At 36.7% G+C, this 16,160-nt stretch overlaps 1 protein-coding gene across 1 annotated transcript in view; it reads right to left on the bottom strand.

Moving 5' to 3' along the window:
• IPO11 (importin 11) overlaps nucleotides 1–16,160 on the bottom strand; it is a 297,051-nt gene that overhangs the window by 78,301 nt on the left and 202,590 nt on the right. Inside the window, exon 27 of the mRNA XM_037799092.1 lies at nucleotides 2,358–2,479. Coding sequence (XP_037655020.1) covers nucleotides 2,358–2,479 — 122 coding nt within the window. The remainder of the gene's footprint in view (nucleotides 1–2,357; nucleotides 2,480–16,160) is intronic.

Below are 16,160 nucleotides of genomic sequence, written 5' to 3'. Positions count from 1 at the left end.
GAGGTCAAGCAAGTGGGTTCCGACCATTTCTCCTTACCCCATCTAATCATGGGAACTCCAAAAACCTTTTCCTCAATCATCCTCCTCCAACGTCCAGCTCTTCCTTTCTTTCCCTGCCTCCGGACCCCTTCTCTCTCCCCTCTCCTCCAGAACCCTCTTCTCTCCCCACTCCTCCCGACTCTTTCTTCAATCCTTCCAAAAATTTGCTCCTCAATTCTCCTCAAGCTCCTCACCTTAGCTCCACCCCCCATCCTTCCCTGCCCAGCCCAGCCGGGGCTCCACGCCACCGCGGCTGCTGCACCCCATCCCGCCAGAGCCATAGCTACAATAAACTTTTGATTTTTTGTCTCTTCTCTTCTAGACTGAAAAATCTAACAATAAATATATATCTTTCTACACTACTTAACATGTCTTAGTTTTCTCTCAATAATCCCAGTACTTTGTGTTAAGGGAAAACTCTAACATGCTTTATTAGCCTTAATATTTTTTTCTGTTCGTTAACTTATTCAACAAATCTTTAGAATGTTGTCATTACCAAGGACCAGGTGATTTAACATTTCAATTTTAAAAGCCTAAATAATTCCCAAGTCACTTTTCCCCTGTAAGAGAAAGGGAATAGTAAAAAGTAAAATGTAAGTTGCCTGAGTTTGGTTTCCAAAAATAAATGAGATGTCACTCAATTTTACAATGAGAAAATCTTGTCCACCAGGAAAGCAGCATCACCCAGTGGTTAACAGCTGCCCAGGTTCAAATTTGGTCTGGGCCACATGCTAGATCTCCTACCTAGGCAAGTTACTTAACATATTTAAGCATTTGTTTGTTATGCAAAAATGGAATAATCATGCCTACACCTGATGTGACTATTTTAAGGAATAAATGAGATAAAAGTGTAAAGTACTTAAAGTATATTGCATACAGTAAGCATTCAATAATCATTACTTGTGCCAGTTTAGATATTTTATGTCCCCCCCCAAAACCCTGTTTTAATATAGTCTTGTGGGATATTTGGATAGGTTGTTTCCATGGAGATGTGACTCACCCAACTAGCGGTGATACTTTTGATTAGATTATTTCCATGGAGACATAGACTCCACCCAGTCAGGGTAGGTCTTAATTAAATTACAGGAGTCCTATAAGAGCTGCTGAGATAGACTTTTGGGGAGATGCTTGGAAACTGACGCTTAGAGATGCTTGGAGATGTTTGGAGATGCTGGTCCAGAGTTTGCTCTGGAGAAGCTAAGACACACAAGCCCAGAGACATTTTAGAGAACGCCATTTTGAAACACAACCCAGGAGCAAAGGAACAGCACACGCCAGCCACGTGCTTTCCCAGCTGACAGACGTGTTCCAGATGTCGTTAGCTGTTCCTCAGTAAAGATCCTCTTGTTGATGCCTTAGTATGGACACTTTTATGGCTGTAGAACTGTAAATCTGTAGCCAAATAAACCCCCTTTATAAAAGCCAATCCATTTCTGGTATTTTTCATCACGGTACCATTAGCAAACCAGAACATTTATTGTTATGAGTGTAGGAAAAAACGATAACCTTATGTTTTTAATCTAAATTACCATACTAGAAGTAAATAATGCATAAAGAAAAATAAGAAATTTCTAAAACAAAATGGATTTATGTCACTAATTTATCAACAGAATGCATATGCTTTAAAAATTCCTCAAGACATAAAGAAATAATATATTATCATTATTATTTTCACACAATATCAAGTTGTAAGGCCTGCTTTTATACATCTAAAGTTAAAAGTACAAAAAAATAAAGCTTATAATGCCTTACTCCATAAAAGCAGAAATAAGCACAAAGAAAACTGATTTCTCCTTTAACTGTCCAAATCCAAGGATTCTGTATTTATTTCATGGAACTGAAAAACGTGTGTAAAGTAATAACTTCATCTCTCTAGGGAGAAAAGAACCTACAAGCTTAAAAAGATAACATAAAATTACATAATGATACTTTTGAATTACCAGGAGGATAATATACTTTACAAAGCACTATTCACTTTGAAATATTAGATATTTAATATGTCTATGTAAAAAAAAGTATGACCTAAAATAAGTCCAGTAAAATCTGATTATAAAAATTGAAATTCAGACAAGAATGAAATAAATTGGTAAATGAATGCAACCTAAAGAAACTGTAGCCCCCACCACTCAAGAATAAATGTCCCATTTACACCTTTTTAGATCTAAACCAACACTTGCCAAATCATTATCCACTCACAAAATTAGCATACATATACATAAAAGTAACTGCCCAGCAACACACAGCAAAACCAGTGGCCAAAAATAGTGTTGACAATTTGATGCTGTAAAGAAAGAAATTTTAAGAAAACATTTTCTCACCTATTATCTGATGGCAGGAGAGAAAGCAAAGCCAACGATGAAAGTTTTCTTCTTTCAGGCTGAGTAATGTTGTCCATGCGATCAACCCACATTTCAATCATATTTCCCAAAAGCTGGTCCATCTGACAAAAGAGAAGAGAGTACCTCAGAATATTTAAAATGCTATTTATTTGTGCATAAGTACTGTTAAAGGTATGGTTAAAGTTCTGAACTGAATTTGAGGCAACCCTTCACTTGGAAAACCAGAAATCGACTCATTAGACAGCCAATTAATCCTGAGAGTTAAGAAGACTTGTTCAAAACCAGTAGGTAGCCAATGAGTGATTTCAGTAACTTCATTTAATAAATCACCAATTCAGTACACTTACTGGTGCACTGAAAAAGTACCAACATTTTTCAAAATTGTCAATTGGTACTTAAGTTACAGTTTATTCGGTTGGATGACTGTGGTTCAATGTTCTATAATTTGCCAGATTAATTTGTTGCTACTCTCAAAAGAAAGAACAGGCTGCAATCTTAACCTACAGGTTTTCAAAAGAAAACCAATAAATCATTTCCTAGGACATTTATATACTACACTAAAAATAAAGTTAAATAAATCAACATAGTACAGAATTGATCAGAATCTACAAAGTAACACACAGCCAAGTATACTGATCATGGAGATTGAAAGTGGATTACAGAGTTTTCTGTTTCTAGAACTTTTTTAAAAAATACATTTACTGTCAAAATCTCTACCTCATGGATTCTGGCAACATAGAATGAACCTTAAGTTCTTTCTATTTTAGTGCTTCTACAACTTTTCCAAGAAATGTTTTAATACATTATTCATAATGAACAGTCAAGAAAACACTTATTCAAGACAATTATTTATACTTGAGTTTCCAAAATTCTGTCTCACCCCAAGATGCCACTGTGAACGCACAGAAATTTTACAATTTTGAGAGAAACATCTGTCAGACACTACAAGAACCTGATAGCCAGGCAGTTCCCAGCTTCAACTACATTCAGGTCTTTGCAAAGTGCTGCCCCAACATCAAGGTAGAACAGAAATTAAGGGTGGAGGTGTCCAATCTGATTCTAAGAAATTGGGTAATGCCACATACGCATGCACATTCGATTAGTAATAGTTATTTAAAATGATATAAAAGTATTGCTCTTTCTTTAGATTTTTATATTACGTTTTCAATGGATACTAAATTATGATAACATAAATATGTATGAAGTTGTTTTGATCTAACTATTTAATAAATGGAACTGTTAGATATTTCTTTTGGCCTAGGGGCACTGCGAAAATATTAAAGAGACACTAAGGGCACCACATAACAGGAAAGTTTGTTAACTGCTAATTTATACCATGGTATCAATTCATATTTAACTTGGAAACAAACAGTACAGATGTTCTACAGAGGTTTAATGCAGTTAATAACTAGTAAACAAAATTTAAAAAATAACAAAACAAATCATAACTATTACAAAAGCAAATACCAAGTTACCATTAAAATGTAATACGTAAAACTCAAGGTAGAATAACATATCTGGTTAAAATAAAGACACAACAAGCAAAGATGTATCTCAGTGTGGTCTATTTTTATTTATTTATAACTTGCGTTTATTCCTTTTATAATAAGAATTTTGAAGAAACAACGGCACATAACAGTGAGCTTCTAGTCTTTGAGATTTTAATTAAACAAGTAATTAGAATGCAGGAAGTCAGCAAGCTTTTTCTGTAAAGGGACAGATAGTAAATATTTTAGGCTTTCTGGGAGATATGGTTTCAGTTGCAACTACTCAACTCTCAAAAGCAGCTATAAACAATATGCAAGCAAACAGGCATGGGTATGCTCCAATATAAAATTTCACATAATTTTCACATCACAAAATACTACTATTCTTTTGATAATTTCAACCATTAAAAAATATAAAAACCATCCTTATCTCATGGGCTATACAAAAACAGGTGGTGGCCCACTGGCCATAGTTTGCTGGCCCCTGGAATAGGGTATGATAAGCAACGCCAGAGCTAGAGTGAAGCAAATAAAGCAACGAGGGTGCAAAATTCAAGGAAAAATTCTCAGCACCTCCCTTGCCTTACCTTAGTCCCAGCCCTGATGACAAATGAAACAATAAGCTGATAAGTGCTGTAAAAAGCATAGTTCCCAGTATTGTAGGAACATACAAGAGAGATCTAACTGAAGCTTGGAGGATCGGGGCAAGGTTTCCCAGAAGAGGTAATTTTTTAACTAGAATCAAAAAGAGATTAAAAATAAACTAAAGGAAATGTGGGGTTAGGAGGGAGGGTTTCTGGTACAGGACTATCCTGTATGCAAGGACTCTGAAGCAAAAAGAAGAAAGGTATTTTCAAGGAATTGAAAAATGTTCTGAACAACAAATGGTGGGAATCATGGAATTCAAAAAGGAGAACGATAAGAGATGAGGCTAGAGAAGTAAAGAATCAGATTAAGGAAGGCCCTTGTAAGCAAACCTACATTAGAAAGTTTGACCTTAATTCTAAATCTGAAGGAAAGATAATGAAGAGGTTTGAAAAAAGGAAGTGATAAAATCATATATGTATGAAAACTTAACCTGGTTGCTCTAAAGAGAACAGGCTGTAAGGTAACTAAAATAGAACAGGAAAACTGTAACAAATATTTTTGACCATTCGTAGTAGATCATGAAGCAACAAAAGAATTCTGTAGTATTTTCTGAAACTGTTTTAGGTATTTCCTAAAGAGCCTATTTCTACTTGATAATATTTGTCAAATTTTACCTTGGCAGATGTGGACAAAAATACAAAATAAACATGTTAAAGATGCCCATTGAATAAATATCCACTGCATAAAGAAAGACCTATATTTCTCTGGTTCTATCACTTTTTTATAACTTAAATGAATATACTTAATTATAAATATGGCTTCTCCTGGGCTAAAGTAATTTTACAGCATGAAAAGTAGAGCAATCCCCTGTGGAAGTAAAGTAAAATGTTTAGGCAAACAGTGATCATTTTTTTTGTCTCCAAATGTTATTTCCTTATCCTAACCTTCATACCAACTGCTATTCAAGAAATAAAATATCATTTTTACCTAAGTTTGCATAAAAAAGTTAATTCATTATACAAACTCAAAAAAGCACCTCCAATCTCTTTAGAACCTGAAAGATATGTTCTGTTTCAAGGAAAACATTTAGGAATTGCTTAAAAAAAAAATATTATGGTCAAAGTGGCAGATCTTCAGAAGAGTCATCTTCTTAGGATGAAGAATGAATAGGATCTGGAAAAAGTTATCAAAGTCTCTCCCTCTAACAAATTTTATAAAGTATAAATTAAATGACATTTCTAAAAAGAATAAGATGCAAGGTTTCTAGAAGACAAGGAAATACTTAAGGGATAGATGAATTCAGTTCTAATTTTGCAGGAAAACAAACATAATATTATTCAAATTAATTAGCTACATACACCTTTTGCACCTTTATAATAAACATTTTCCTGAGAAGCATACTGACATTAAGAAAATAATTTTAGTACTGAACATATGCATTTGCTGGCTCCCTCCTACAAATCCAACTAAACTAAGAATAAAGAAATATAAAAGGAAAAAAAAACAAAACAAAACACAAAACCACAGGGTCTATAAAGAGGAGAAACTATAATGGATAAAGATGGCAACAAGTATTTGGAAGATGGCAGGTGGATGAAAGAGTGGTGACTCGGCAGAATAGAAAAGTCGGAAATCTAACTGCTTGCCAAGGGAAGTAACAATCCAATGCAAGCAGATTTGATACTCAGAATTCTGCATCATAAGGCAACAAAGAAGGCAGGGTGAGGTGCAGCACTCGAAACAGGAAAACTGACTGAAAATCTGTATAAGGAGCTAGTAGAACCTCTTAAGTCCCACTCCCAACCCCTGAAGGAATCCAGAGATACAGTATCTGCAGAAATGCAATCAGAGAAAATCCAACTCAGGAAACCAAGAACAGGGGAACAAGGGCTGAGATACAAACTAAAATCAGATGATTTAAATGAAAATCTAGATCATGAATGGTAAGACACTCACATCCAAAGAAGCCCTTTTCCCCATCCCACATTTCAGAATATCTGTTTATACCTAGAGAAAGGCTATTCCTCAGAAAAATGAAAAGACCATATAAAAAAAGGGCATAAAAATATTGTCATCTAACAATTTCCCTATAGCAAATATATCATCCTTCCTTTTCCTAAAGCTCTAAACTTTAAATTAGTTGATCACTCTTAACCACTCTTAAACCTCTTTAACATTGCTTCCTCTGCTATCTCACAACTATTTTTAAGTGTTTAGAAGAGACAAACCTTTCACCAAATTCTTACTTGATTCAAAGCTATCTAGATTTACTTGATACCATTTGCCCAGTTGTCTGAACATAACTTTTTCATATTTTTAAAATCTATGCTCACAGTCAAATACAACAATTTGATGTAGAATAATATTTCACTCACTTTCATTCCCCTATTGTGACTCAAATGGGATGGCTTTCTTGATATTTTTGTCAAATTTTCTGTGAACAACAGTTCCTCTTCAAAAGAAAAAGCAAAAAAAAAGTAAAGAGAACAAGAAGAAGAAAAGTGTTTCATGAGATGTCTGTGCTCAAAATACAGTGCCAGACACAAGTCTGAACCAGTGATAAAAGTTCTCTCCTGAATCCTTTGTACTGCCAATGGACTTGGAGCAGGCCCAGCCAATGGCCATTATTACATTTTTTTAATGACATTAAGCCTAGCGGAGACTGACTATTCTTATTATTTATCGTTAATGACGATTGTTTGAGATAACAAGGAAACACAGGACTATGCAGAAAATTTTCCACTAAACTTTTAAATGAACAGCACTTAAAGGACTATCCAAAGTATATTATTATTATTTGATAAAAAGATGATGTTTAAGCATAAGTCAGTACAGAGGCAAATTTCCATAAAATTTAAGAATAAGTAGAGCTATATTTTCAGATCTTCTCCATTCAGACTAATATTTACAATGCTGGGTAACATCTCCAGACTCAATTCATGGTGCTACCACCAACCACCTGAGTAAGACATTTTAAATATTTAACTAAAAACATAACTATAAATCAAAATCTTAAAAGTATATTACTTTTTATTTCTTAAACAAAGATATATTGTAAAACATGTAATCAAAACCTATATATAAATGGTAGGACAAATCATTATTAAATCATTTTTAATTATTTCTAAGTCATTTCCTGTTGTTTAGAAATTTTAAATATAATCCTTTATTTGATGCTGTTGACACTAACTGAAACCCTGGTTTGAATCAAAATTTCATAAAAAATAGGCATCAAATATCAACAATTTCTCTTGCTAAGTATACAGTTATTACACAACCTGTAATCTTAATGAGTAGTAATTTCTCTTGATGTTGAATTACCGCTTACCTTCAGTTAAATTAACAGCAGTCACATTCAAAACTCTTCTAGCTCTTACAAGTGCTTTATTGGGATACTTATAGATTCAGTGTCTCTAATATCTATAAAATTCATCCAAAATCCATATTTGCTTATTCAAATGTCATATTTAATTAATAGGTTTAATTCTATTAATTTCATTTCACTCTAAATGAACAGAACTTCACAACCATCATTGGCCACACAACTTCACAACCATCATTTGGCCAGGTTCAGAACACAGTAAGTTGTACGAACCTGAAAATTTAATATATTTTTCTCCTGTGATAGAAACAACAAGTATTCTAAATAATTACAGTTTTTCTTGGAATTAACACTTTGTTTTAATTCAATGGTATGTCACATTTCTTCATTTCTTCTTTCAGTTTTCTTTCTTACACTTTATTTGATAAAGCACTTTAATTTTTTTAATCAAATCTGTCAGCAAATAAATAGAATAAGTTGAAATCTAACAGATATGTCAACACTAACATTCAACATAATACTGTGAGTCCTAACAAATACAGTAAGGCAAGTGCAATAAATAAAAGGCATACAGATCAGAAAGAAATATAAATGTCTCTACTTGTAGACAACATGGTTGTACACATAGAAAATTCTCAATCTACAATAAAACTACTGGTAAGTTTACTAAGGTCGCAGGATATTTGATCAATTTTACTTCCGTTCACTACCAATGAGCAACTGGAAAATGAAATTCTAAAAACCCCATTTACACTAGCATCAAAACTAAGAAATACTTAAGATAAATTTAACAAAATACATCCAAGATCTGTACAAAAAAACTACAAAACCTTGCTGAGAAACATTTAAAAACATCTAAGTAGAAGACCAGGCAAGATGGCAGAGTATGAGGTTTGGAATTTAGTTACTCCTCTAGGGCACCTGGTAAATAGCCATGATCTGTATGAAATAGCCTTTTCTAGGGTTTTAGTAACCAGTCACACATCGTACACTAGTCTGGAACAGGTGGAACAGCTGAGATTGCAGCGAAAAACTGTTTAAGTTTGCCTGGCCAGGGAGCTGGCACCCTCCCCACGAGACAAGGCAGATGTCTTGGAGCTCACTCCCCAAGGAAAAAAGAATCTGTGCTGGGAGCAAGAAGGGGAGCTCAACCCAGCCTCAACCACAGAATTAATTAACAAATTCAAACTGCTGAATAAAAGCTCCAAGCAGAGATAAACCAGTAACAGGCACCAAACAAACAAACAAACAAAAACAACCAGAGGGTTTTGGAGTTGGGGGTGTTCAGAATACTGGAAAAGGGCTGGGCTCCAAAAAACAGGGGCACATAGCAATGGGCACCAAATTGTGCTCTCATTTGCAAACCTGGGGAGCTGGTTTTGATTTCTTGCTCTCTGATGTTTTATCTTTTTATACTTCAATAGCACCTCAGAGGTGCAATGAAAGAGATAATAGCCTAAAACACATGTCTTTAAATAGTCTATACTGGGATTGAAAACATGGGTCTGGAGAAAGACCTTGAAAATGGATTTCTTTTTTTTTTTCTTTTCTTTTTTTTTAATACCTATTCTAAGTAGCTCTTTACAAAAAGCCTCAGGTATTTGCAACTGGCCTCTGGACCCAGGAAACTGAGTGCTAAGACAGGTCTAACAGGCAAAGCAATGAATTTAGTGGGGGAGACAATTCCCTAAAGGGTATACCTTCCCCAAGAAAAGAGGGGTGTGGCCCAGGTAAAGTGGCCACCCTCCTTCAAAGAACTCAAATCCCTGGGACTGGAACAAACAAACCAGCTTCAGTCAGCCACACTCCTGGCAGGGACAGAGTCTGTGGAGAGTAAAAGGCACTTGTGGTACCTCATTACAGTGGTGGGGAGCTGCGGGCTGACAAGCGCTACTTGCTGGACAAGACAGAAAAAGCACAGAGTCTAGAAGCTTCACAGGAGAGTCACATTCTCAGGGAGACTCCATACCCCCTTCCTGAGACCTAGCCCTCTCTGGACTGGGAAAACCTAACTGGGGTTGAACATATCTGGGAGACTCTCTCAGAAAAAGGTTACATAGAGGAAGGGCAAGAATTAGAAAAACAAGAGATGAAAAATTATGATCACCTAACCAGAAGCTATGTTAGAGGTCTAGAATAAGTTGAACTGAAAGCCAAAGGAGAGAGAACAAAGCTAACCAACAAGAAAACCCAAGGTAAAAGAGTAAAAACAAGCTCCAGAATAAACTAATCAAGAAAATCAGATGCCTAGACAGCTAAAAATAATGAGCCATACAACAAAACATGAAAATACGGAACAGCCAAGGGTACAAACTCACAGTTCAACTGAGATACAGGAACTGAAACAACTAATTAAAGATGTTCAAAAAAGTCTCCTAAATCAAATCAACGAGCTCAAGGAAAATGTGGCAAAAAAAGATGAAGGACATAAAGACGACACTGGAGGACCATAAAGAAGAATTTGTAAGCTTAAAAAAACAAATGGCAGAACTTATGGGAATGAAAGGCATAAAAGAAGACATGAAAAACACAATGGAGACATAAAACAGTAGATTTAAACAGGCAGAAGAAAGGATCAACTGGAAGACAGGACATTTGAAATCATACACACAAAAGAACAGATAAGGAAAAGAATGGAAAAACTTGAGCAGGGTCTTAGGGAGATGAATGAAGAGAAGGGAAAAGGGACAAAAGAAAAATAAAAGAAATAATCACTGAAAAGTTCCCAGTTCTTATGAAAGTCATAAAGTTACAGATTCAAGAACAGCATACCAAAAAACAGAATGGATCCCAATAGACCCACTCCAAGACACTTATTGATCAGACTGTCCAATGTCAAAGAAAAAGAATTCTAAAAGCAGCAAGAGAAAAGCGATCCATCACATACAAGGGATGCTTGATAAGACTATGTACAGATTATTCTGCAGAAACCATACAGGCAAGAAGGCAGTGGCAAGATACATTTAAGATACTGAAAAAGAAACACTCCCAACCAAAAATTCTATATCTGGCAAAAGTGTCCTTCAAAAATGAGGGGGAGGGGAGGCGGGGCAAGATGGCAGACTGGTGAGCTGTATGTTTTAGTTACTCCTCCAGGAAAGTAGGTAGAAAGCCAGGAACTGCGTGGACTGGACACCACAGAGCAATCTGACTTTCGGCATACTTCATACAACACTCATGAAAACGTGGAACTGCTGAGATCAGCAAAATCTGTAAGTTTTTGCGGCCAGGGGACCCGCGCCCTCCCCCTGCCAGGCTCAGTCCCGTGGGAGGAGGGGCTGTCAGCTCCGGGAAGGAGAAGGGAGAACTGCAGTGGCAGCCCTTATCGGAAACTCATTCTACTGATCCAAAATCCAACCATAGATAGACTGAGACCAGACACCAGAGAATCTGAGAGCAGCCAGCCCAGCAGAGAGGAGACAGGCATAGAAAAAAAACAACACGAAAAACTCCAAAATAAAAGCGGAGGATTTTTGGAGTTCTGGTGAACATAGAAAGGGGAAGGGCCCTGAGGTGCATATGCAAATCCCGAAGAAAAGCTGATCTCTCTGCCCTGTGGACCTTTCCTTAATGGCCCTGGTTGCTTTGTCTCTTAGCATTTCAATAACCCATTAGATCTCTGAGGAGGGCCCGTTTTTTTTTTTTTCTTTTTCTTTTTTTTTAATCCTTTTTTCTTTTTCTACAACAATTACTCTAAGAAGCCAATACAGAAAGCTTCAAAGACTTACTATTTGGGCAGGTCAAGTCAAGAGCAGAACTAGGAGAGCTCTGAGACAAAACGCAATAATCCAGTGGCTGAGAAAATTCACTAAACACCACAACTTCCCAAGAAAAGGGGGGTGTCCGCTCACAGCCATCATCCTGGTGGACAGGAAACACTCCTGCCCATCGCCAGCCCCATAGCCCAGAACTGCCCCAGACAACCCAGTGTGACGGAAGTGCTTCAAATAACAAGCACAAACCACAAAACTGGGCGTGGACATTAGCCTTCCCTGCAACCTCAGCTGATTGTCCCAGAGTTGGGAAGGTAGAGCAGTGTGAATTAACAAAGCCCCATTCAGCCATCATTTCAGCAGACTGGGAGCCTCCCTACACAGCCCAGCAGCCCAGAACTGCCCTGGGGGGACGGCACTCACCTGTGACATAGCACAGTCATCCCTCAACAGAGGACCCGGGGTGCACGGCCTGGAAGAGGGGCCCACTTGCAAGTCTCTGGAGCCATACGCCAATACCAAGGACTTGTGGGTCAGTGGCAGAGACAAACTGTGGCAGGACTGAACTGAAGGATTAGACTATTGCAGCAGCTTTAAAACTCTAGGATCACCAGGGAGATTTGATTGTTAGAGCCACCCCCCCCCCCCCCGACTGCCAAGAAACACGCACCATATACAGGGCAGGCAACACCAACTACACACGCAAGCTTGGTACACCAATCGGGCCCCACAAGACTCACTCCCCCACTCACCAAAAAGGATAAGCAGGGGAGAACTGGCTTGTGGAGAACAGGTGGCTCGTGGACGCCACCTGCTGGTTAGTTAGAGAAAGTGTACTCCACGAAGCTGTAGATCTGATAAATTAGAGATAAGGACTTCAATTGGTCTACAAATCCTAAAGAGAACCCTATCAAGTTCAGCAAATGCCACGAGGCCAAAAACAACAGAAAATTATAAAGCATATGAAAAAACCAGACGATATGGATAACCCAAGCCCAAGCACCCAAATCAAAAGACCAGAAGAGACACAGCACCTAGAGCAGCTACTCAAAGAACTAAAGATGAACAATGAGACCATAGTACGGGAGATAAAGGAAATCAAGAAGACCCTAGAAGAGCATAAAGAAGACATTGCAAGACTAAATAAAAAAATGGATGATCTTATGGAAATTATAGAAACTGTTGACCAAATTAAAAATATTCTGGACACTCATAGTACTAGACTAGAGTAAGTTGAACAACGAATCAGTGACCTGGAAGATGACAGAATGGAAAATGAAAGCATAAAATAAAGAATGGGGAAAAAAATTGAAAAAATCGAAATGGGAACCTCAGGGATATGATAGATAATATGAAACGTCCAAATATAAGACTCATTGGTGTCCCAGAAGGGGAAGAAAAGGGTAAAGGTCTAGGAAGAGTATTCAAAGAAATTGTTGGGGAAAACTTCCCAAATCTTCTAAACAACATAAATACACAAATCATAAATGCTCGGCGAACTCCAAATAGAATAAATCCAAATAAACCCACTCCGAGACATATACTGATCACACTATCAAACACAGAAGAGAAGGAGCAAGTTCTGAAAGCAGCAAGAGAAAAGCAATTCACCACATACAAAGGAAACAGCATAAGACTAAGTAGTGACTACTCAGCAGCCACCATGGAGGCAAGAAGGCAGTGGCACGATATATTTAAAATTCTGAGTGAGAAAAATTTCCAGCCAAGAATACTTTATCCACCAAAGCTCTCCTTCAAATTTGAGGGAGAGCTTAAATTTTTCACAGACAAACAAATGCTGAGAGAATTTGCTAACAAGAGACCTGCCCTACTGGAGATACTAAAGGGGGCCCTACACACAGAGAAACAAAGAAAGGACACAGAGACCTGGAGAAAGGTTCAGTACTAAAGAGATTCGGTATGGGTACAATAAAGGATATTAACAGACAGAGGGGAAAAATATGACAAACATAAACCAAAGGATAAGATGGCTGATTCAAGAAATGCCTTCACGGTTATAACGTTGAATGTAAATGGATTAAACTCCCCATTTAAAAGATATAGATTCGCAGAATGGATCAAAAAAAATGAACCATCAATACGTTGCATACAAGAGACTCATCTTAGACACAGGGACACAAAGAAACTGAAAGTGAAAGGATGGAAAAAAATATTTCATGCAAGCTACAGCCAAAAGAAAGCAGGTGTAGCAATATTAATCTCAGATAAAATAGACTTCCAATGCAGAGATGTTTTGAGAGACAAAGAAGGCCACTACATACTAATAAAAGGGGCAATTCAGCAAGAAGAAATAACAATCGTAAATGTCTATGCACCCAACCAAGGTGCCACAAAATACATGAGAGAAACACTTGGCAAAAACTAAAGGAAGCAATTGATATTTCCACAATAATTGTGGGAGACTTCAACACATCACTCTCTCCTATAGATAGATCAACCAGACAGAAGACCAATAAGGAAATTGAAAACCTAAACAATCTGATAAATGAATTAGATTTAACAGACATATACAGGAACATTACATCCCAAATCACCAGGATACACATACTTTTCTAGTGCTCACGGAACTTTCTCCAGAATAGATCATATGCTGGGACATAAAACAAGCCTCAATAAATTTAAAAAAGATTGAAATTATTCAAAGCACATTCTCTGACCACAATGGAATACAATTAGAAGTCAATAACCATCAGAGACTTAGAAAATTCACAAATACCTGGAGGTTAAACAACACACTCCTAAACAATCAGTGGGTTAAAGAAGAAATAGCAAGAGAAATTGCTAAATATATAGAGATGAATGAAAATGAGAACACAACATACCAAAACCTATGGGATGCAGCAAAAGCAGTGCTAAGGGGGAAATTTATAGCACTAAACGCATATATTAAACAGGAAAAGAGCCAAAATCAAAGAACTAATGGATCAACTGAAGAAGCTAGAAAATGAACAGCAAACCAATCCTAAACCAAGTACAAGAAAAGAAATAACAAGGATTAAAGCAGATATAAATGACATAGAGAACAAAAAAACAATAGAGAGGATAAATATCACCAGAAGTTGGTTCTTTGAGAAGATCAACAAGATTGACAAGCCCCTAGCTAGACTGACAAAATCAAAAAGAGAGAAGACCCATATAAACAAAATAATGAATGAAAAAGGTGACATAACTGCAGATCCTGAAGAATTTAAAAAAATTATAATAGGATATTATGAACAACTGTATGGCAACAAACTGGATAATGTAGAAGAAATGGACAATTTCCTGGAAACATATGAACAACCTAGACTGACCAGAGAAGAAATAGAAGACCTCAACCAACCCATCACAAGCAAAGAGATCCAATCAGTCATCAAAAATCTTCCCACAAATAAATGCCCAGGGCCAGATGGCTTCACAGGGGAATTCTACCAAACTTTCCAGAAAGAACTGACACCAATCTTACTCAAACTCTTTCAAAACATTGAAAAAAATGGAACACTACCTAACTCATTTTATGAAGCTAACATCAATCTAATACCAAAACCAGGCAAAGATGCTACAAAAAAGGAAAAACTACCGGCCAATCTCCCTAATGAATATAGATGCAAAAAATCCTCAACAAAATACTTGCAAATCGAATCCAAAGACACATTAAAAAAATCATACACCATGACCAAGTGGGGTTTATTCCAGGCATGCAAGGATAGTTCAACATAAGAAAATCAATCAATGTATTACAACACATTAACAAGTCAAAAGGGAAAAATCAATTGATCATCTCAATAGATGCTGAAAAAGCATCTGACAAAATCCAACATCCCTTTTTGATAAAAACACTTCAAAAGGTAGGAATTGAAGGAAACTTCCTCAACATGATAAAGAGCATATATGAAAAAACCCACAGCCAGCATAGTACTCAATGGTGAGAGACTGAAAGCCTTCCCTCTAAGATCAGGAACAAGACAAGGATGTCCGCTGTCACCACTGTTATTCAACATTGTGCTGGAAGTGCTAGCCAGGGCAATCCGGCAAGACAAAGAAATAAAAAGGCATCCAAATTGGAAAAGAAGAAGTAAAACTGTCATTGTTTGCAGATGATATGATCTTATATCTAGAAAACCATGAGAAATCGACGATACACCTACTAGAGCTAATAAACAAATTTAGCAAAGTAGCGGGATACAAGGTTAATGCACATAAGTCAGTAATGTTTCTATAAGCTAGAAATGAACAAACCGAAGAAACACTCAAGAAAAAGATACCATTTTCAATAACAACTAAAAAAATCAAGTACCTAGGAATAAACTTAACCAAAGATGTAAAAGACCTCTACAAAGAAAACTACATAACTCTACTAAAAGAAATAGAAGGGGACCTTAAAAGATGGAAAAATATTCCATGTTCATGGATAGGAAGACTAAATGTCATTAAGATGTCAATTCTACCCAAACTCATCTACAGATTCAATGCAATCCCAATCAAAATTCCAACAACCTACTTTGCAGACTTGGAAAAGCTAGTTATCAAATTTATTTGGAAAGGGAAGATGCCTCAAATTGCTAAAGACACTCTAAAAAAGAAAAACAAAGTGGGAGGATTTACACTCCCTGACTTTGAAGCTTATTATAAAGCCACAGTTGCCAAAACAGCATGGTACTGGCACAAAGAT

The sequence above is a fragment of the Choloepus didactylus genome, chromosome 11 (genome assembly GCF_015220235.1).
Source record: "Choloepus didactylus isolate mChoDid1 chromosome 11, mChoDid1.pri, whole genome shotgun sequence".
In the NCBI taxonomy this organism is placed as follows: domain Eukaryota; kingdom Metazoa; phylum Chordata; class Mammalia; order Pilosa; family Megalonychidae; genus Choloepus; species Choloepus didactylus.
The sequence above is the reverse complement of the archived record's forward strand: the minus strand, read 5'-3'. Positions and strand labels throughout refer to the sequence as shown.